The following is a 21,208-nucleotide window of genomic DNA, read 5'->3' as shown; positions in this document are numbered from 1 at the left end:
ATTAGTTCTTTTTCTGTGTGGTGATAATACGTATTTGGATAACATAGATAAAACTAAGCATCACAAAGGACAATGAATTATTCCTTGGTAGATGACGAAATCCAACTAACTTCATGAGTTTCAGTTAGTGCTGAATTACCTAGATTTCACAGAAATCATTGTGGCAGGAATGTATGGCACCATGTTCTCTCAGAGTGTTCAATGTCTGCAAATCATTGCTGGTTTGCAGCAATGATGATCTCACTTGCCATGATTCCATATCAGAATATGGTAGAATCTGTACTAGTTTTATGGGCTTATTTTGCATTTATAATCTGTGGTTTTCTTTTTCCTTAACAGTGGACGACATACATACAACATATCATGTGGTATGTCTTATATGTTGTGTACAGTGCTTAACAACTACAAAAAGGCTTACCAGGGACAGGTGAAGAGCCATATTACAGAGTTAATTAATGAAAGGAAAATGCCTAGGTAGTTTATATAAGATAACTAAATGTGAACTGGTTAAATAATTGCGCCTACTTCAATTAGATTTGGTGTTTATTATAGTGAATGTTAACTTGAGGGCTCAAAATCACAAAAAATTCTCAGTTTATGATAATCACGTTCACTTGATAAGGGTTTCCTGCAGAATGAACTAAACTTGAAGGGAAAGACCACACCCCAAAATAGAAAGTCTAAAACAGATACATCCTACTCATGTACTTTTAACTTTTCATATGAGAAATGTTAAATGAGGTAATAGGAAAGGTATCAAATAATTAGAACTCAGTCTTGGGCCAATGTCAGCCATTCAGGAACACAGACAAAATAAAGGCCAGAAAAAAATGGCCTCCAAGCCACTGAAACAGCAAACATAAAGCCAAAGGAGATTAACTCTACAGGAGACACCTCATTTGGAATTGACCGACTTGTTTTACATTCACTTCAAGCAACCTCTATTACCTAACACCCCAAAGCGCAGCAGATCAAAAGTATATACTAAAGTAGGACTGTGAGCTACAGGACTGTGAACCGGGGACAGCAGGGGATGAGCTAGAAAGTGACCATAATAGCACAGTACATTCTGTTCAGCAGTCGATAGTCAATGATGACCTTGAGTGTTCAAGAAAATTAAGCCATATTCAGCAGACAAGGTGACCTCTGCCTTCCTCATTTCTTCCCCAAGCAGTGGTCTTGCTTTTAAGATTTCCAAATATCAGGAAAAAAAATCACGAATGTATGGCCTCTGACTGTATGATCCATTTAATGTGTCTTACTTCCTTGCAGAAGAGGCTAAGTGCTGTGATACAGCATTAGAATTTGGGTAGAATGGAGTCATTTAAAGAAAGATTCCTTCTTTAGGAATTAAAGGCTTAGGGTTCGTGATTATGAAAATTGAGATAAGAGATGTTGAAGATTCTGAGGAGGAACAACTTTAGGCAAAAGAATGAGTTGCAAACTCAGAGATTAAGTTGAAAACACCTGTAAGCCAACACAGTGGAGATTTTGGGAAGCAGTTCTTATAAGGGCTGAGTATGCAAAGAGAAGCTACGATAAAGGCTGCCAAGTCTCCACTGATCATCAGCATTCCTGGTGAAATCAACATAACTTCAGGCGGGGGCAAAATCCTAATTACGGTCAGTTGAAGAATGAAGGAAGACACTGTTGACAAAAAGTACTGACAGATCTTATAATAAGCAGCTTAGCTGTGAAGGAAAGGAGAGACAGAGGTAGTTAAAGGAGGAAGGCACAAAGCCAGGAAGCTACCAGTGGAAAGGGGATGGAGAACAGACATGACGGGTGAAGTGGGAACCTGAAGCTTTAGAGATGGAGTCCAAAGTAGAAGGCTGGGGTGAGTTTTAAACAAGAGAGACTTTCCTTCTTCTGAGATGACATGGAAAGGGTTAAGGACGAGGTAAGCAAGTTTGCAGACATGGCATCTTTTCCTGACATCTACTGTTGGTTGGTCATCTATTGGGAGTGAGAATGGACTTGAGATACGTGAAGGTCTAAAATAGCTGGTGTGGAGAAAGGGAGAGATGGTCAGGATAAGAAAAATGATTGCTAAGTATTACTGAGCACCCAGCTGGAAGCAGATCCCATACATCTGCAATGATCTCAATCTAAAAGGAGCTCTGTCTGCGCAGCAGGCAAGGCAGATGGGTGGGTAGCCAGGACTGGAGCTGTGCAAAGAGTGTGTAGTTGAAAGACAAAGAAGGATGATGAGGTGGAAGGAAAAGCCATGGCGGTCCTATCTGAAGAGGGAGAAGCTCATTGCCTGAAAAGACAAAAGGGGCCAAGTGCGGTGGCTCACATCTGTAATCCCAGCACTTTGGGAGGCTGAGGTGGGCTGATCACCTGAAGTTGGAAGATTTGAGACCAGCCTGGCCAACATGGCGAAACCCTGTCTCTACTAAAAATACAAAAATTAGCTAGACATACTAGTGCATGCTTGTAATCCCAGTGCCTCCGGAGGCTGAGGCACGAGAATCACTTGGACCTGGGAGGTGGAGGTTGCAGCGAACTGAGATCGCACCATTGCACTCTAGCCTGGGCAACAGAGTGAGACTCTGTCTGAAAAAAAAAAAAAGAAAAAAAAAGAAAGAAAGAAAGGAAAGGAAAGAGAAAGAAGAAGAAGAAAGGGAGGAGATGGACCAGGAACCTGAAGCTCTTAAAGTGAAGATTGGATGAAGTTGGAGTGGCCAGAATGGGACAGGTGACAAAGTCCAGGGAGCAGCCAGGGAAGTATCTGAAGAGGCAGCAAAATAGACCCGACTTCATCTTGACTAGAGATAAAGTAAAGAACTGTGGAGTTGAGTTGTTGACTGACCTCTGCAAGGACACTGCAGTCACCCAGGATCAGTCAAAAGTTGGAGCAAAGAGCATGACCATATGACAGATGACTTTGTTGAATAAGGACTATCCCCAGGGTTATCAGATAACAGCAATGAGGAGCTGGCAGAGGACAGATGACATGTACTTCAATGGACAAAAAGTTTTGGTACAACGGTCAGGGAGGAAGTGAACCGTGGAAACCTTGATGAAATGCTGGTTAGGAGAGGTGGAAGGTTTGGGCAGTGGAAGAGCACGTGACCTGTGGAGGAGCAGGAAGTAAAGGAAGTGGAACAGGCAGTGAAAGCTAATCACGGTACTCTGCAGCGTGCCACGGGAGTGCGGTTTACCTAAGACTGAATTAAACATCGGCACAACCACGACTCTTGTAAATTTAACATTTGCAGCACAGACTCCCCAACAATTCCTCCAGGTTGGTGACTGGGTCTTTGATTTTCCTGACCCATTCGTTGGGATCACATGCACTGAGGAGGCTGATGTGGAGAAGCCAGTTACTTAGCAGGCCAATTCTTTGTTACTTTCCCTGATGTAATAATAATAAATATATATATATTTTATATATATATATATAATTGTTCTTCTAAAGCAGAAAACTACCCCTATCCTGGCCCAGGAGGCTCTCGCATCCTCATGAACGCCGGTCCCAAGTGCTGTGGAAGCTGCCTACGGGCAGTGGTTGCAGATACTGTGTGGCCAGCTGCAAAATAGTTAACACAGTGGCTCAAGTCACTGCAACAAATAACTTTGGAATGAAACTCAATTTTCTTATCTTTTAATCCTGCAAACTGGCCCTAATTTAACTTTCCTTTGCATCTTTTAGGGTAAACAGCAACTTAAACCATGTTAAGAAGGCAGCTCAAAAGACTTTGAAACCAAATAGACCCAGGAGGTAAGGATGGGAAAGAATTAAAAATGGGCTCTAACGCTCTCTTTTAGGCAGACGCAGGAAAAATAGAAGACAGAGGTATAGGCATGAGTAACTTGTTGGGTTTAGGACATATTGCATTCAGATGCCTGTAGGCCACCCAAGTGTAGTTAGGTAGGAGCTGTAAATAAGGTCTTCAGTTTGAGTGAAGGACATGGCCAGAAATATAGATGTTACAGTCATCAGAGCATCAGCAGTCAAGTCACAGGCATGGATTGGAATACTTTACAGTTCAAATGACCATGAGAAAGAATAATAAACTTTTTTTTTTTTTCCAAAAAAACGTGTTTTCAAAGTTCTTGAGCATGGAGTCATTACATGCCTCCCTGGAGCAACAGCAACTGCAGACCCCGGAGCCGGTTACATGCAGATCCCCTGACCCCCCAAGTCAGGATCTACATTTTAACACACCAGGGGACTCTGTGCACATGAGTTTGATAAGCATTGGTGCAAGGTTTCCCATGCTTTGGTACCTGAAATGTTCACCAGCTTTCAGTGAAAGAGAAAAAGAAAATGACAAAGAGTTACAACCATATATTTATTCAACTTGAAGAAATGTCCTTTGTTTTGGTGTTGCAGAATTCCTTTGCTGATGAGCTTACCTGTCCTATCTTTCATGAAATTAAGGTAAAGTGCAACTGGGGTGATTTCCCTAACAGCAAGTTATTTCACACTTTATTGGAACCGGGTGATTTTGAAATGCTATTTCCTTCACCAAGGATATCTTCCTCAATCCATCTTGCCTTGTCATCCATAAATTTCTCCATCAATCTTATTTTGATGAGCCAAGCCTATGTATTAGTTTCTTCTGTCATCACAGAGAACCACAAACTGGGAAGCTTGAAACAAAGGATGTTCCTTGTCTCACAGTTCTGGAGGCCAGGTGTTGAAATTCAAAGAGCTGGAAGGGTGAAGCTCTCTCTGAAGGCTAGAGGGAAGGATCCCTCCTGGTGTCTCTCTAGCTTCTGGTGGGTGCCAGCCTCCCTTGGCACTGCTTGGCTGGTAAATGCATCCCTCCAATCCGGGCCTCCATCATCACGTCTCATTCTCTCTGAATGCATTTGTGTCTAAGTTTCCCTCATCTCATAAGGACGCCAGTCACTGAATTAGGGCCCACCACAATTCAGTATTACCTCATCTTAACTTGATTACATCTGCAAAGATCCCATTTCCAAATGAGGTCACATTCACAGGTACTAGGGTTAGGACCTTAACAGATATTTTGGGGAACACAATTCAACCCAAATAGCTTACAACGCTATATTTTTCAAGGAAACTATTCTGATAATTCCCAAAATTATTTGGTAAATATTTTAATACTGTGCTGTTTTCAAAATGAAGCACAAAATAAAAACTTTAAGAGTATATTTTATAAAAATGAGCATAGAACCAGCAATTTGAGTTATAGTCTTCTGTTTCATAAATTATTCCCATTGTAGACGGCATAAATTCTAATATGTAGAGACTTTGTACTAGATTTTTTCTCACTCTCAAACTGCCCCAGCACTTAAATTTTGAAAGAAATTTCTGGCATTTTCCCACTACATATACTTTTTAGCTCCTTTCTGAACATCGCTGCTTGGTATCAAAATTACTTTCAACCAATTTGTAATCGCCGAGGTCTCAGATGGCTGAAGCAGAGTTCCTTGGGCAGTCCCAAGCCATACTAACTGGCCAGAGCTTTAAGAATGTTGTGTATCTGATGACATTTGGGAGAATCTTGCTTCTAATATTCAGATTATGGTTTCATTTGGAATCTATATGTGATTTCAATTTGTTTCACGATATTACATAAAGTACAGTCTTCATGTGGTTAGCGACCTCAAAGCCACAAAAATGTTGAATGCTACTCAGTATATGGAAGGTGAAATATTGCTTTAATATGTTAAAGGCTTATTAAGTGTTATTAATATCTTATTAAATATTGCTTTAATATGTTAAAGGCTTATTAACTTATTAAGTTAAGTGAGCATATTAATGAGAGGTAGCTAATTAACAGTACATTTCAGCAGGGCACAGTGGCTCATGACTGTGATCTCAGTGATCTCAACACTTCTGGAGGTGGAGGCATGAGGATCACGTGAGCCCAGGAGTTTAAGACGAGGCTGAGCAACACAGCAACATAAAAAAAAAATTTTTTTTAAATGAGCCAGGTGTGGTGGCATGCACCTTGGTCCCAGCTCCTCAGGAGGCTGAGGTGGGAGGATAATTTGAGCTGGGGAGGTGGAGGCTGCAGTGAGCTATGATTGTGCCACTGCACTCCAGCCTAGGTGACAGAGTGAGATCCTGTTTCAAAACCAAACCAAACCAAACCAGTTCATTTCATGCACTGGCTCTTGATTTTTCCTCATCTCTCTGTCAAGCTACACAGAGTCTCCTTTTACAGAAGAGAAAATGAGCACAGACTACAAAGGAGTTTAAAGGTTAGGCAAACATTCTTTCACCAGCTCAGAGGCAAAAGTCCAGAAGGGAGCCTGACTGTTTCACTTTTAAGAAACAATGCTGTATAAATATGGCCAAATGATAAGTGAAAGTGACAGCCGAGGACTTGGTTCTAGGTGACTTTTACTTTAGCTTGGCAAACTTCAACTGTCCTGCTTGCTCTCTCTAAAACTCATTTTCTTTTTTGGAGACAGAGTCACTCTGTTGCCCAGGTTGGAGTACAGTGGCACAATCTTGGCTCACTGCAACCTCTGCCTCCTGGGTTTAAGCAATTCTCATGCCTCAGCCTCTTGAGTAGCTGGGATTACAAGTGTGCCACCACATCCTGCTAATTTTTTGTATTTTTAATAGAGATGGGGTTTCAACATGCTGGCCAGGCTGGTATCAAACTCCTGAGCTTAACTGATCTGCCCACCTCGGCCTCCCAAAGTGCTGGAATTACAGGCGTGAGCTATCATGTCCGGCCTCATTTTCTATTTATTAGTTTCTACTGGTTTTTTTTATTAATTTCCTCTATTAGAAGAAAATATTCAATTCAGAGTTGGAAAGTAAAAATATATTTGAAAGTTACCATGAAATAAGAATACTAATGGTCAAAGCCTTATGATGAGAATTTAATCAGTCAATCTGTGATGCGCAGAAGTTCAGTTAACCGTGTCTGAAGTGGAGATGCCAAAGATACGCTGTATTTTATCAGCTGTTATCACTGTGTCTACAAAAAATGAAACATTAAAAGCTCTATCTCCTGAACTCTTCCAGTTCTTTCTTACTGACTCATGACCCCCATTTGCTTTTCTCATTTGGACATTCCACCCTTCCCGAGTGTTCCCTGCTCCTTACTCAGGCTAAGTGTGGGCTAAAGAGCACTTGAAAGAAGTGCAAAGTTGTAACCACAAATTGCTAAAGAGTATGTTTTCCTTACATTTCTGACTGTGGTTCTCTACACGAAGACCAGACCACTATCATTTGCAGAAGCATTTGCAAACACTTGTCCTGATGAAGGCATCGACTTACTAGAGGATATCCTAAGCCTTCTAGGAACAGATGTCATGCCTCTGTGTCACCAAGAGCAGGGCAGTACCAGTCACATGAATCACTCACTTAAGGTAGACCAAATGCACTGTGACCCCAGCATGGAAACCCTTCCAAAAGTTCTCATTCTTTTTCTTAGGAGACAGACTGACGCCTTCCTCAAGGCCCTCTTCTCTCTGCCTCCTCATCCATCTTCCCAGCGTGGTGCTCAAAACACACCCTTCTTGAATTGCCCTTCCCACAGGCCTGAGATGTTGTGTGTGCGGCCTGGTTAATGCCTCCCTGACACCCCTGTCTGGGTCAACTTTGTTTCTAACACACTTTCGCAGACCACATTTCTTCAGAACTCTTGCCCGGCTTTAAATTATTCACTCATTAGTATCACAATTGGATTAATACTGCATTCCCTCAACAGACTGTACGCTCCATGAGAGCAGAGCTGTGTCTGCAGTGTTTCTGCAGTACTTACAGCCCTCCCAGCGTGGTGCCTGCTTCCCTAATGTCATTCCACAGTATTTGTTGCAGGGAAGGAAAGCAGCACGCCAGGACAGATGGAGACAGGACTAATTTGGCTTGAGGTATGTAATTTTGAACTTGAGCCTCTTTCTGGGATTGTAAAACTCCAAATCAAAGTCTTAATCTGAGAAAACTAACATCTGAAAGAGTGATTAGGGACCGGTAAGTGTCTATTAATATTCAACCCTGATACAAAGTACAAGTTGTTTATTCTTGCCACGCAAGGCCAAAGAAAAAAAGATAAAAAGAGAGAGAGAGAGAGAGAGAGAGAGAGAGAGAGAGAGAAAGGAAACACAGTATACGCATTGGGAAAGCTTTCGATTATTCAAAACAATATTTGTCAAGCACCTCCAGGTCTGGGTGCTGCAAGGGAACAAAGATTAAACAGCCAGGGCTTTGCTTCCAAGGCGCTTACGGTCTTAAGGATACAAGAGACAAGACATGTTTATAAATAGCCAAAATGCAACCCAGAAAAGCCTAAAAACCACTGAGAGAGAGGAAGAAATAAACGGAGCAAGAGGTCTCCGGAGGAAGAGCTGAATTAGTCTATCAATAACTCCTCACTGTAATCCCAATGTAAAGCAAGGAATTCCAATCCAGGAAAGGTCAAACCGGAGTATTTGAGGAGCACAGGCGTCGCCCCAAGCCCTTCACACCGCTCGCTGGAGATAATATCGCAGCTGAAACGGAACATCAAGCTGGCTTTCCAAACCTTCAGTTATTTACATTAGACTGAAGGGAAAACGCTGAGTGCAAGAGCGGAGAAAGAGCAGGAGGAAACTTGAAAAGGCGAATCACGCCAATGCGCTGTGCACAGCCCCGCCCGCGCCCCGCGCACCCGCTACCCCACCCCGAGCCCCCCGCGGCCCGCGCCCCCATCCCCGTCCCAAGCGCCGACACCTGGAGATCCGTCCCCCGGCTCCGGCCGGTGCCACAGTCACCCTCAAGACCCCCACAGCCCAGGCCCGGCCCAGCGCCGCCGACGCCCCCCGAGGCACGACCCGCGCGCCCGGCCAGCCCGGGCCTCGTACCGTAGGTTTCGGACATGGCCGTCTGCGACATCTTGGGAGCGGCGCCGCCTCTCGCAGGGTCACCGGCTGCTCTCACCCGCGGTCCGCCGGCGCGTCGCGTTGGGGAAGGATCTGGGGAGGGGGACCGGAGGAGGGAGGGGCCCGACCGGTCCCCACGGCAACCGCCGGCCTCCCAGCGGCGGCAGCCCAGCCGGACTCCGGCTCCGCGCAGGCGCAGGGCCCTCCGCCCTCGGTCCGGCCGCGACCGGGAGGAGGAGGAGGAGGAGGAGGAGATGGGCTCCGCGAGGCCCGCCCCCTCCCCGGCAGCCCGGGCCTCCGTTTGCGCCTGCGCACGGGGGAGCCGGGGCGGGGCGCACGGGGACCTCGGCGCGCGGCGCAAGCACGTGCAAGGGCTGGGCCCCCTGGCGGTGTGCGCCCGGGCTGGCAGAGCTGCGGCTGGGGGATCTGGGGGTTGAGCGGGAGAGGCGGGCGGCGGGCAGGTTTGGGGTGACCAGAGGGCTGAGGACAGTGGGGTCCAGCTGCCGGACAGAGGAGGAAGGTGCCAGCACTGGAGAGGAAAGCAGTCCATTTGCCACATTGGCCCGTTTCAGTTAAGACGTTGTCCACCTTCATCATCTGTGGCTGTCAGCCAGGAAGAAACTTCCCTGACGCTGTTACTATCGAGGCCAGAACTTGGTTAATGTGTAACGAGGAGGCAGCAGGCCTCAGGTGTCCGGCCAGAGGCCGCCCTGTGAGTGGGAGGCAGGTTCATTCACCATTCACCTGTTGGGAAGCTAAGCTTTCACTCCCAGCTGCCCGGCCCTCTTGGGTGGAGCTGAGCGGATGCCGGCAGATCGACAGAAGCGCAAGATGCCCAGGTCCTGAGGGGTCATCACAAGTCTACAGACAGTAACCTCTCCACATCCCGTTTTACAGGATTCTGGGTTACGGGTGAGACGTATCTCTTGGCCCTCAGTTGGGGATGTTTCCAAATTTAGTATTTTTTATTTTTATTTTTTAACAGGGTCTGGCTCTGTCAGCCCAGCCCAGCCGATTCTGCCTCAGCCTCCTGAGTAGCTAGGGTTAGGGGAACACACCACCACACTGTGCTAATTTTTAAATTTTTTGTAGAGACTGGATCTCGCTACGTTACCCAGGTTGGTCTTGAACTGCTGAGTTCAAGCATCCTCTCTCCTTGGCCTCCCAAATTGCTGGGATTACAGGCATGAGTCATCTCACTTGGCTTTGGATAGTTTGGTTTCAGAAGTAAAACTGAGTTTGAACCCCCTTCTGTGGGAAATGTGGAGTTAAACATTTATGGGAAACAGAATTTTGCTTGTTAATTTGGCTCATCTGAGCTTGATCAGGGCCACGTAGCGCCTCATCGTTCCCGACCTTGTTCACAATAGGTAGTCTAATGCTCAAAATATCCTTGGCTAAGTTCCCAAGTGACCTGGATTGTGTGGAAAATGCCAGTACATACTTTTCTTTTTTTTTTTTTCTGAGTCAATTTGGCTCCATCCTCCACATAAATTGTCATCAGAGCTTCCCTCTTCCCTAGTGGCTATTTGGGTGGGTATTTTTCTCTTCTCTCCTATCCTAATAACAAATAAATGCACTTTTTTTTCTAAATTACAGAGAAGGCCTCATGCTGAAAAGTTGTGAGAGCTGTAATTTCCTAAAATTGTTTAGTATATATTCCCTGTTCAATGGCTCAGATCTTTTGTTGCTTTCTCTCTTGGCTCTCTGCATGTCAGGTTTGATTTAGGCTTCTGAGTACAATAGATTGGTTCTGATTAAAACCATTTCAGAGGAAAGACAGTGATCCCAGGAAGTGGGAAGAAAATAGCATTACCTGAAGTCATTCCCATTTGTTAGATTTGTTGTTTTTTTTTTTTTTTTCTGCCAAAAACTGCTATGGACAAGAAAGAAATCACTGAGCTGCAGTGATAGTTAGCATCATTGACTGAAACTGGACTGGAGATCCCCGAAACCTGGACAAGGTGGTAGAAATACAAATTATGCTGCTCTTTCCAAGCTGTGGGTAGTTTTCTTTTCTTTTCTTTTCTTTTTTTTTTTTTTTCCTGGTTTAATAAGGACTTGTTTATTTTGAAGAAAAAAGGTCCCAAACATCAGGCTGTTCACAAAAATAACCCACAATATCAACTTTAGAAAACAAATCTTAAGACTATAACACTATTTTTCTAGAGGATGCATTTGGCATGCCAACTCTCATTCACAAAAATACATTGTTACATTTGTGTTGAACTGCCCCACACAGCACACTAATGTTGGAGTGTAACACACATACTTCTAACTCAAAGCTGCTTTCAGGAGCTACTCAACTAAATGAGATTGCCTTTGCAGTTAGGGAAGCAAATACTGAACATATGTATGAATGGAAAGAACTGTACTCCCTTCATAACAAGAGATTATTTTGGAGACAGTTGATAAAAACCATACATGTGGCCGGGCGCGGTGGCTCACGCCTGTAATCCCAGCACTTTGGGAGGCCAAGGCGGATGGATCACGAGGTCAAGAGATCGAGACTATCCTGGTCAACATGGTGAAACCCTGCCTCTACTAAAAATACAAAAAAAAAAAAAAAAAAAAAAAAAAAAAAAAATTAGCTGGGGATGGTGGCGCACGCCTGTAATCCCAGCTACTCAGGAGGCTGAGGCAGGAGAATTGCCTGAACCCAGGAGGCGGAGGTTGCGGTGAGCCGAGACAGCACCATTGCACTCCAGCCTGGGTAACAAGAGCGAAACTCCGTCTCAAAAAAAACCACAAAAAACAAAAAACAACCATACATCCTTTTTATTGTTAAGTCATAAAGAGGTATCAAAATTAAAAGCAAAAATTACAGGGTAAGACTTAACAAAAACTACTAGGAGCGTCAAAGGAAGTTAAAATGGGACTAGGCACAGGGAAATAGGAATTAATGAACATGGGAAGGACAAGGATGGGGAGAGCGGTGAGCATGTGCTGAAGACACTAGGGGAGAGGATCTGGTGAAAAATTTGATCTTAGACAAGCGCCTAGGTAAAGAAATAATGGGATAAGATTTCTAAACTCCACTATGTGCTTAAGAGTCATCCTCGCCATTGGTGCTGTCTCTGTCATCCTCTCCTTCCTCAGCCTCTTTTTCATCATCCTTGATCAACTCCAGCTGGTCATCCCCCCGATCTTCATTATCATCATCATCCAGTAGGTCCCCCTCCTCAGCAGAGTCATCTGCATCCCCTCAGACTCCATCTTCACACTAGTCTCATCTTTCTTCATGGAGCTGCTGCTCTGCTCCTCTTCTGACTTACCATTCTTCATCTCTACTGCTTGCTTGCTCTGTTCCTTTTCAATTTTTTCCAGGTTTTCCAGGAGAGAATCCACTTTTTATTTTATCCGGGTCAGCTCCTTCTTAATGGCCTGAAGGTCATCTCCTTTCAACTTTCCAGACTTGGAAGATCCCCGCTGTCCACTCTTAGAATGGAAGCCACTTTTGCCCCTTCATGAGGTGTTTCCTGATACACGCTCATGTTTCGAGGGCGCTACAGCCTGAGTAACAGGAGGAGGAGGAGGTACACGTGCTGGGTAACTGTACGTCCTATCGTAATAATCCCATTGAAAATCAAAGTCCAAGTCAAAAGAGGAACCGTACATCTCCGCTGCAGATCGTTTCACACCAGCTTTTCCTCGGTTCACTTTTGGCTCTGCAGCCAGGTTAGTATCTAAAACCTGGCCAGCAATCATTCTGCCATCCTCTCCTGCTACAGCAGCGCGGGCATTTCTCTCATTAACATATTGAACGAAGGCAAAACCCTTATGAACAGAGCAGGCCACAATTTTGCCATACTTCGAAAAGATTGCCTCCACATCAGATTTCTTGACCACAAGAGTGTTGAGATTCCCAATGAATACACGGGAGTTTTTGGAGCGAGGATCCGTCTTGTTGGTAACGTTGCTGGCCATTGTGTTTGATGACAAGGTTTCTCACAAAGCCGAAAATGTAGCTGAAGATCAAAAAAAGTCTCACTCAAGCAAAGTTCTACTAACTTATGTATTTCAAGTGTTTTGTAACCAGGAGGGAGGAGGGAGAAGAGATTCGATTCTGAGTCTCCTACTCCCGGGTTCTACGTGCAGAAACCGACTGCTACTCCAGGTCGGCAATGCGGACACAACCACTCAGTCTTCGTCTCTTTACAAAATCAGCTGTGGGTAGTTTTCTACTTTGGGGAAAATGAAGACTTAGGTAAGCTTTTGGGAAAGACTATTTATTTTTGAAAAACCAAAAACCAAAGAGATCATTTAGTTTGCACATGTAACAGCAGTATCACAACTGGAAGAAGAAATACGCAAGGGTGAGGTTTGAAGGAGCCATTCAGTGTCCTTGAATGATACTGTGGAAGATTCTTTGCATCTCAGTAACTTTGGATCTTTGAAAGAAAATAAATTTCTTCAAACTATTCTTAGAGACTGCTTTGATTTTGAGGCACTACTGATTGTATGGAAGAAAAAATTATTGCAAAATTAATTTATGGTTTTCTCCAGATATCATCTCCTTTCTCTTTGGGAGAGGTTTGTGACAGAGTGAAAACAGATATACAAAAGCCTAGGCATGTTGGAGATTTGTCTAAGGGAAATATAATTATGGAGAAGGATTTTTTTGACCTGAAAGGACATCCCACTTTTTTCCAGGTTGGTGGATCCTTCAAGTATCTGATACTTTCCTTCCTGCTCCCTGGCAATGCTGAAGGATCTGGCAGAACCCTACATCTAATGCCCAATGTGAGGCACCTGGGGCTTGATGCATGGGATTCTTGGAGCTAGGCTTGGTGGAGGGCATGGGCACAACCTCAGTGGAATGGTGACTTTCTTTGGTAACTAGAATTGAAAAACGTGAGTGGACTTGTGTCTGAGCACTAGGGAACTCAGCAATCCCTGGGTGTTACCTTGAGAAGGAACCAAATTCTGGACATACAAGTGGGGACTTGAAAATGGAAGCTCAATCCCACACCCAGGCTGGTGGAGACTATGACATAGAACTCACATCTTCAAGAAAGTAGAGACCTCAGACTGGGCCAGTTTACTTTCCACTGTCAAAGAAATCGATGTCTGTAATCAGATACCTCTGTTGCTAGGGAATATTCAGTCAGAATAGGCTAGATTAACAACAGTAATGAAGATCTCTCAACCCATTTGTGATTTACACAGCAATGTTCCTCACTCAGACTACCTGTCCACTCCCACTAGCAGAGACCCGCTCATCATGGGCCCTCATAGACCCAGGCTGACCAAATGTGTTTTATCTAACCCCATCTCCACCATCACTCAGGTAGGAGTGGCTATGCGTTAGGACCGATTGTGTATTAGCTAGAGAAGCACTTACCAGGAATTAATTGCTAGGAAAACTTGTATTTACATTTCATAGGCCAAAGCAAGTCATAAGGCAACACCTAATTTCAAAGAGGACAGGAAATGCAATATTATTATGCACCTGAAAGAAAGAAGAAAAAGTATGTGGAAAGGCATTATGACTACCACTGGAATTTTCATCTGTCCAGGGAGCTCGTTGTGCTTTTATTTGAAACAACTTTATTGAAGTATAATAGGCATAACTGCATTGATTGATTGATTGATTGATTGAGATGGAGTCTTGCTCTGTTGCTCAGGCTGGAGTACAGTGGCATGATCTCAGCTCACTACAACCCCTGCCTCCCAGGTTCAAGCAATTCTCCTGCTTCAGCCTTCCGAGTAGCTGGGATTACAGTCACACACCACCATACCCAGCTAATTTTTGTATTTTTAGTAGAGATGGGGTTTCGCCATGTTGGCCACTCTGGTCTCAAACTCTTGACCTCAGGTGATCCACCTGTCTCGGCCTCCAGAAGTGCTGGGATTACAGGTATGAGCCACCACCCTGGCCTCACATATTGAAAGTGTACATTTTGATAATTTTTGACATATGTGTACACTTGTGCTTGCTGCTCCAGGGGGACTGCTATTGTTACTTAGTTAGAATAACTTCTTGTGAGGTTACTTTTGTGGTGGTTTGGGGGTTTATAGTATAGGTCTTTAACTTATCACAGTCCACCTCCAAGAGATAATAGAATTGAAAAACATGAGTGGACTTGTGTCTGAGCACTAGGGAACTCAGCAATCCCTGGGTGTTACCTTGAGAAGGAGCCAAATTTATATAGAGTATAAGAAACTTTATAAGAAACTACTTTACACAAAGTATAAGAAACTCACAACCGTTTACCTCCATCCTCCCGTAGCATCTGTGCGGAGGATGTTGTACTTATACATATGTTGTACACACACATACGTTGTTACTGTTTTTACTTAAGCTGCTACTTCTCTCTTTTCCTTTTAACTGTGGTAAAATACACATAAAATGTGCCATCTCAACCATCTTTAAACGTACAGTTCAGTGGCATTAGGTACATTTTCATTGTTGTGCAGCCATCACCACCATCCATCTCCAGAACTCTTCATCTTGCAAAACTGAAACTCTATACCTGCTCAACAACTCCCCATTCACTTCTCCCCACAGTTCCTGGCAACTGCCATTCTACTTCCTGTCTCTATGAATTGATTTCTGTAGACAAAATACCTCATATAAATGGGGTTATACAATATTTGTCTTTTCCTGGCTGTCGTATTTCACTTAGTATAATGCCTTCAAGTTTCATCTGTAACATTGTAGAATGTGTCCGATTTTCCATTCTGTTTAAGACTGAATAATATTTAATACTTTGTATGCATGTACTGCATTTTCAGCCAATTATTTTTAATAAACAACAAGAAAAAAAGTATTTTCTATTTACTCATGTAGTTACCATATCTAGGACTCCTTATTTTCTTGTGTAGATGAAATTTCCTTGATGTCATTTCCCTTTCAAATGAAGGGCTTTCCTTAACAGATCTGGAAGCGCAGATCTGCTGGTGACTAATTCAGCTTTTATATATCCAAAAAAGTCTTTATTTTACTTCTCTGTTTGAAGCTATTTTTGCTCAATTTCAGTTTTTAGGTTTTTCAATTTTTTTTTTTCTAATGTGAAGATATTGTTTCACTGTTTTCTGGCTTATTTTGTTTCTGATAAGTAGTCAACTGCCATTCTTATCTTTATGTCTTTTATGCAACGTGCCTCTTATGTCTGTTTGGTTTTACGGTTTCATCTGTATCACTGGTCTGAAGCAGTTTGATTATGATGTGCCTAGTTGTGGATTTTCTTTGACATTCTTGTCCTGGAGTTTCACCGAACTTCTCTGGTCTTTGATTTTATAGTTGCTATCACATTTGGAGTTTTTTCACCCATCATTTCTTCGAATATATTTTCTGCCCCCTACTTCTCCTTTCCTTTGGCAATTCTGCTACACAAATATTAGGTTACTTGATTTTGTCTCACAGCTAACTCAGGCTTTGTTCATTTTTTGTTAGTCTTTTTCTGTTTTTCATTTTTGTGTAATTTCCATTGCTATGTCTTTAAATTCACTCATCTTCCCTGTAGTTTCTAATCCACTGTCAATTCCATCCGGCATATTTTTCCTCTCAGGCACCACCGTTTCATCTGCAGTGGTTCCATTCGGTGTCTGCACCTGCATCTGGGTCCTCTGACTTCTGTGTTTATTACTCATGCTCTCAGGCCCTCCTCCAGCTTCTTGAGCATATGGAACATGCTCTACTCATGGTTTTCATGTCATCTCTACTAACTTGATCATCTAAGTAATTTCTGAGATTGTTTATGTTGACTGGCTTTTCTCCTCATTGTAAGTAATATTTTCCTACTTTACAAGGCAGATAATTTTGTATTGAATGCCAGACATTGAGAAGTTTACTTTGAGATACATAAAATGTTTATTTTTATAAATATTTTTGAGCTTTGTTCTGGGGTGCAGATAAGTTCCTTGGAAAGAGCTTGATGCTTCAGGTCTTGCTTTTACACTTTTTTTGTGGGATGGTCCCTTTGTAGCATTCTACTCAATAAACCCTTGAGTTATGAAGGTTTTCACCATGATTGGCAGAATTAGGAGTTTCTCTGGGCCGTGCATGAGTGCTGGGGATTGTCTTCTCTAATATTCGCAGGTGATTCTTTATCTGGCACGGGGTAGGAGCGCCTACCACAGTAGGAGAGATGCAGGTATTTCTTGACTTACCTGCACTGCTCAGTAGAAGACTTGAAGGGACCCCTCTGCAAACCTCTGGCGCTCTCTCTCTCTCTCTCTCTCTCTCTCTCTCTCTCTCTGCATGACTGCACAAGCCCCAGCTCAGGAGTGCTGCTTCCTCCTCCAGTCTGACTCCAGAGCTCATTATTCATCTGCAGTCACTTACTCTTCCATTCATTTCATCCAGTCTTAAGGCTTTCAATATGATCTAAAGCTGATGATTCCTAAATTCCTAGCTTGCCTGGGCTTCTATGTATAATTACTTACTTGATACTTCCACTTGGAGGAATGCCTATTAGGTTTCTTAATACTAACAAAGTAAAAACCAAACATCCAGATTTCTTGACCAAAGCAGTGCCTTCAATCTTTCCTATCTCAGTAAATGGCAGTTTGCCAGGTGCATTAGTCAGGGCCAGGGTTCTCCAGAGAGACGGAACTAACAGGATAAATGTGTATATGAAAGGGAGTTTATTAAGGAGAATTAACTCACACGATCACAGGGTAAAGTTCCATGATAGGCTGTCTGCAAGGTGAGGAGCAAGGAAGCCAGCGGTGGATCAGTCTGATTCCCCAAATCTGAAGCCGGCAGTGCAGCCTTCCATCTGTGGGTGAAGGCCTGAAAGGCCCTGGCACCCCAGGCCCTGGTGTGCATTCAAGAGTCTGAAAGCTGAAGAACTTAGAGGCTGGTGTTAGAGGGCAGGAAGCATCCAGCACGGGAGAAAGATGAAGGCCAGAAGACTCAGCCAGTCTGCTTTATTCTGGCCACTCTGGTAGCTGAGTAGGTCGTGCCCACCCAGATTGAGGTGGGTCTGCCTCTCCCAATCCACAGACTCAAATGTTAATCTCCTTTGGCAATACCCTCACAAACACACCTAGGAACAATACTGTGAATCCTTCAATCCAATCGTTGACAGTATTAACCACCACTCCAAGGCCAAACCTTGGGGTCCCGCCTGACTTCTCACACCCACATTTGATCCATCAGCAAGGCCTGCAGGCTCTACTGTCAGAGCATCCTGAATCTGCTTTCGCTACTCCTGCCACCTGTCCCCCACTTCCTGCACCAGCCCGCCTCCCTCTCCCCTGCCTTTTGCAGCTACCTCCCCTTCCTGCTTCTATGCTTGTCTCCCTATGTTGTCTTTCTCAACACAGCTGCTAGAGCAATCCTATTAAAATGTAAATAAACAAAACCAAAAATAAAGAACAATTCTCCTTTAAAACAGCCAGTGTTGGGAGGAGGAGGGGACTATATGTCCCATTAGACCCCTCTCTGCCCAAAAGCCTCATGTCACTCACATGGCCTATAAAGTCATCCATGGTCTGCTTCCCCACACCCCTCATTCTCCTGACTCTGATCATACAGGCCTTCTTGCTGGTTCCTGTACACATCAAGCAGCCTTTGGCCTCAGGACTTTTGCATATGCTTTTTTCCTCTTCCTGGAATGCTCTTGTCCTAGATGTCTACATGGCTCTCACAGCCCTCATGTGTTCTGTTCACAGGGCACCTCATCAGGGAGGCTTTTCTTTTTCTTTTCTTTTCTGACGCAGTCTTGTTCTGTTGCCAGGCTGGAATGCAGTGGCACAATCTTGGCCACTGCCTCCCAGTTCAAGCGACTCTCCTGCCCCAGCCTCCTGAGTAGCTGGGACTACAGGCATGCGCCACCATGCCCAGCTAATTTTTGTATTTGTATTTTTATTTTGTATTTTAGTAGAGATAGGGTTTCACCATGTTGGCCAGGATGGTCTCGATCTCTTGACTTCGTGATCCACCCTTGCTAGGATTACAGGCATGAGCCACTGTGCCCCGACACTTTTCTTTTCTTATATGAAATAGCAACCCCTCTGCATTTCATCTCCCCCAGCACTTCATGTGCCCCCTACTTTGTTCTATGGCCCACTCCATAGCATTTAACACCACGTAACATACAATCTTTTATTAGTTTATTGTGTGCACCCTTTCTAGACTATAAGCTCTGTAAGGGCAGGCAATGCACTGGCCTTGTTCGCTGCTCTGTCCCCATGCCTAAAATAGTACCTGACACATAGTGAACCCTCAATTGCTCAGAAGATGTTGAATAAGTGAAGGAATGAAATAAAACTCAGCAGCTTTCTATGGATTTAATTTAATGTAATGAACTTAATTGTAAATATGTTGATTTATGGGAAATTTCTAAGTGGATCTCTGGCTGGGCTTGGTGGCTGAGGCCTGTAATCTCAACACTTTGGGAGAGGCAGGTGGATCACTTGAGGTTAGGAATTCAAGACCAGCCTGGCCAACATAGTGAAACCCTGTTTCTACTAAAACTACAAAAATTAGCTGGATGCGGTGGAATCCCAACTACTTAGGAGACTGAGGCAGGAGAATTTCTTGACCCCAGGAGGTAGAGGCTGCAGTGAGCCAAGACCATGCCACTGTACTCTAGCTTGGGTGACAGAGTGAGATTCCATCTCAAAAAAACAAACAAAAAAAGGATCTCTTATATGTCACCACATGATTGTGGGAAGGCTATAATAAAACTATTTAAAGTATCATCTAATACTATTATAGTTTACTGAGGACTTGATAAACACTAGGTATAGTGCTAAGTGCTTTACATGTACTATAAAACCTAATTCTTACAACAGTTAGGGAGGTATTATCCCATTTTACAGATGAAGAAACAGAAGCCCGAAGGGGTTACATATTTTGCCCCAGTTTTCATAGCTAGTATGTATCAATGTTGGAATTTCTCTCTCAAGCCAAACCAAACGGACACGTCTCCTTTTAAAAATGCAGTATAAAATGCCCAACACACAGAGCTGGATCTCAAAAGGCATTGAATTATTTAATGTAAGGGAACCAAAGGAAATCAGTGCTCTATTGAGCCAGGCCCTGTTCTGGGTGCTTTATGTCACTTCCCTTGATCCTTACAGCACCTGACAAGGTTGCTTTTCTTATCTTCATATTACAGTCAAGGGGACATCCAAACCAGGGTTCTTTATTGCACTGCGATGCCAAGTAAGTATGGAAACACAGATAAGAAAGTGTTTACGGTAGGAAACATCCCCAGAGCATTTCTATAAATTCAGCATAAGCTCAGGTTAGCTTTAAGATAGAAAATAGTCCTGAAGTTAACATCCAGTTCTCTAATGTTAAACTCAGGTTGAGTTTGTCATCCCCCAGCATATAGATTTTGTTTATCTAACAGGAATATGCTAAAAATGCTTGACGTAACAGTCTACAAAAATAAACCAAGGCTACAGTTGTGGATAGAGTTCTTGAGTTCAGTAATATAATTCCCTATCTTCACCTTCTAATCTTCCATCAGTTCTAATGGGGATGCCTCTCGGCCTGTTTCTGCATTTAACAGCACTGATGCCCAGAGATTACTCACCGGAGTCATTTAAATTCTTGTTTTATATTCAGAAAAAAAGAGGATTTTCTTGTTCCTCTTTTCTTTTTAATTATGTTTATATGTTTCCCCCATGTTCTGAAAAAAATACCATAGAACTATCTTTTTTTTTACTTATTTATTTTCAATACGGTGTTTCAAATTAAACAGCCTGTTTTCAGCCTGGTTTCTTATTTCAAAGGTAGTTTATAAAACAACTGCCTTTAAAAAGAAATTCTTCCTGAATACCATCAACTGAAATTTTCTTTTATGGGTTGATTTTAACATTTTAGTCAGCTTTACTGGGGTATAATTTACATACAACAAAATTCCCCAACTTTAAGTGTACAATGAGTTTTGACAAATGTACGTGGTCATGCAACAACTTCAACCTCATCCCAATATGGAACTTTTCTGTCACCCTCAAGAGTTCTTTTATGCCTTTTTGCAGCCCTTTTTGGGCTGATTTTGAGAAGTTTTGGTACAGAATTATAGGCTTTTACATAGGAAAATGTAATCTCCTCCAGGAAATTAGGGTGGGAATTTCCCCACTGTATAGCCCACCCACCATCCCCTCCACCTCCATACTTCTTAGCAGCCTGTCCTTGCCCTTTCAGACATCTTCATTTGTGGGTTTCCACCGGCTTCTTGCTTGGGCCCAGACAGTAGCCAATACCATTTCCTTCCATCAGCTTGGTGCAATGTGCCTTTTAATGGAAGACTAATGAGACCTCATAGAAAAAGCTTCCTGGGTTTATTGATGTTCCCTGTGACTTTACAGGAGGGAGAGATTTAGGTCAGAGTCATTAGACTTTCTCTTCCTTTCCCTGAAATTGTGTGGACTAGCAGCCAGGCCGGCAGGCATGCAGTCAGACACTGCAGTGGTGCACCACGTCACCTTCCTGTATTAG

General features: G+C 43.4%; 1 protein-coding gene and 1 pseudogene across 2 annotated transcripts in view; both read right to left on the bottom strand.

Annotated features, from left to right (window-relative positions):
• The window catches only part of RAB4A (RAB4A, member RAS oncogene family), a 32,898-nt gene extending 23,853 nt beyond the window's left edge, over positions 1-9,045 (bottom strand). For both annotated transcript variants that reach the window (XM_003940763.4, XM_010351513.3), the window contains exon 1: positions 8,785-9,045. In XM_003940763.4, the coding sequence (XP_003940812.1) occupies positions 8,785-8,815 (31 nt within the window). In that variant the 5' untranslated portion in view covers positions 8,816-9,045. The remainder of the gene's footprint in view (positions 1-8,784) is intronic.
• A 2,673-nt stretch (positions 9,046-11,718) lies between these two features.
• LOC101048492 (heterogeneous nuclear ribonucleoproteins C1/C2 pseudogene) lies at positions 11,719-12,947 on the bottom strand (annotated as a pseudogene).
• Between the last annotated feature and the right edge of the window lie 8,261 nt (positions 12,948-21,208).

This window comes from Saimiri boliviensis, chromosome 14, assembly GCF_048565385.1.
Source record: "Saimiri boliviensis isolate mSaiBol1 chromosome 14, mSaiBol1.pri, whole genome shotgun sequence".
NCBI classification, from domain to species: domain Eukaryota; kingdom Metazoa; phylum Chordata; class Mammalia; order Primates; family Cebidae; genus Saimiri; species Saimiri boliviensis.
This window is presented reverse-complemented; position numbering and strand designations above follow the sequence as displayed.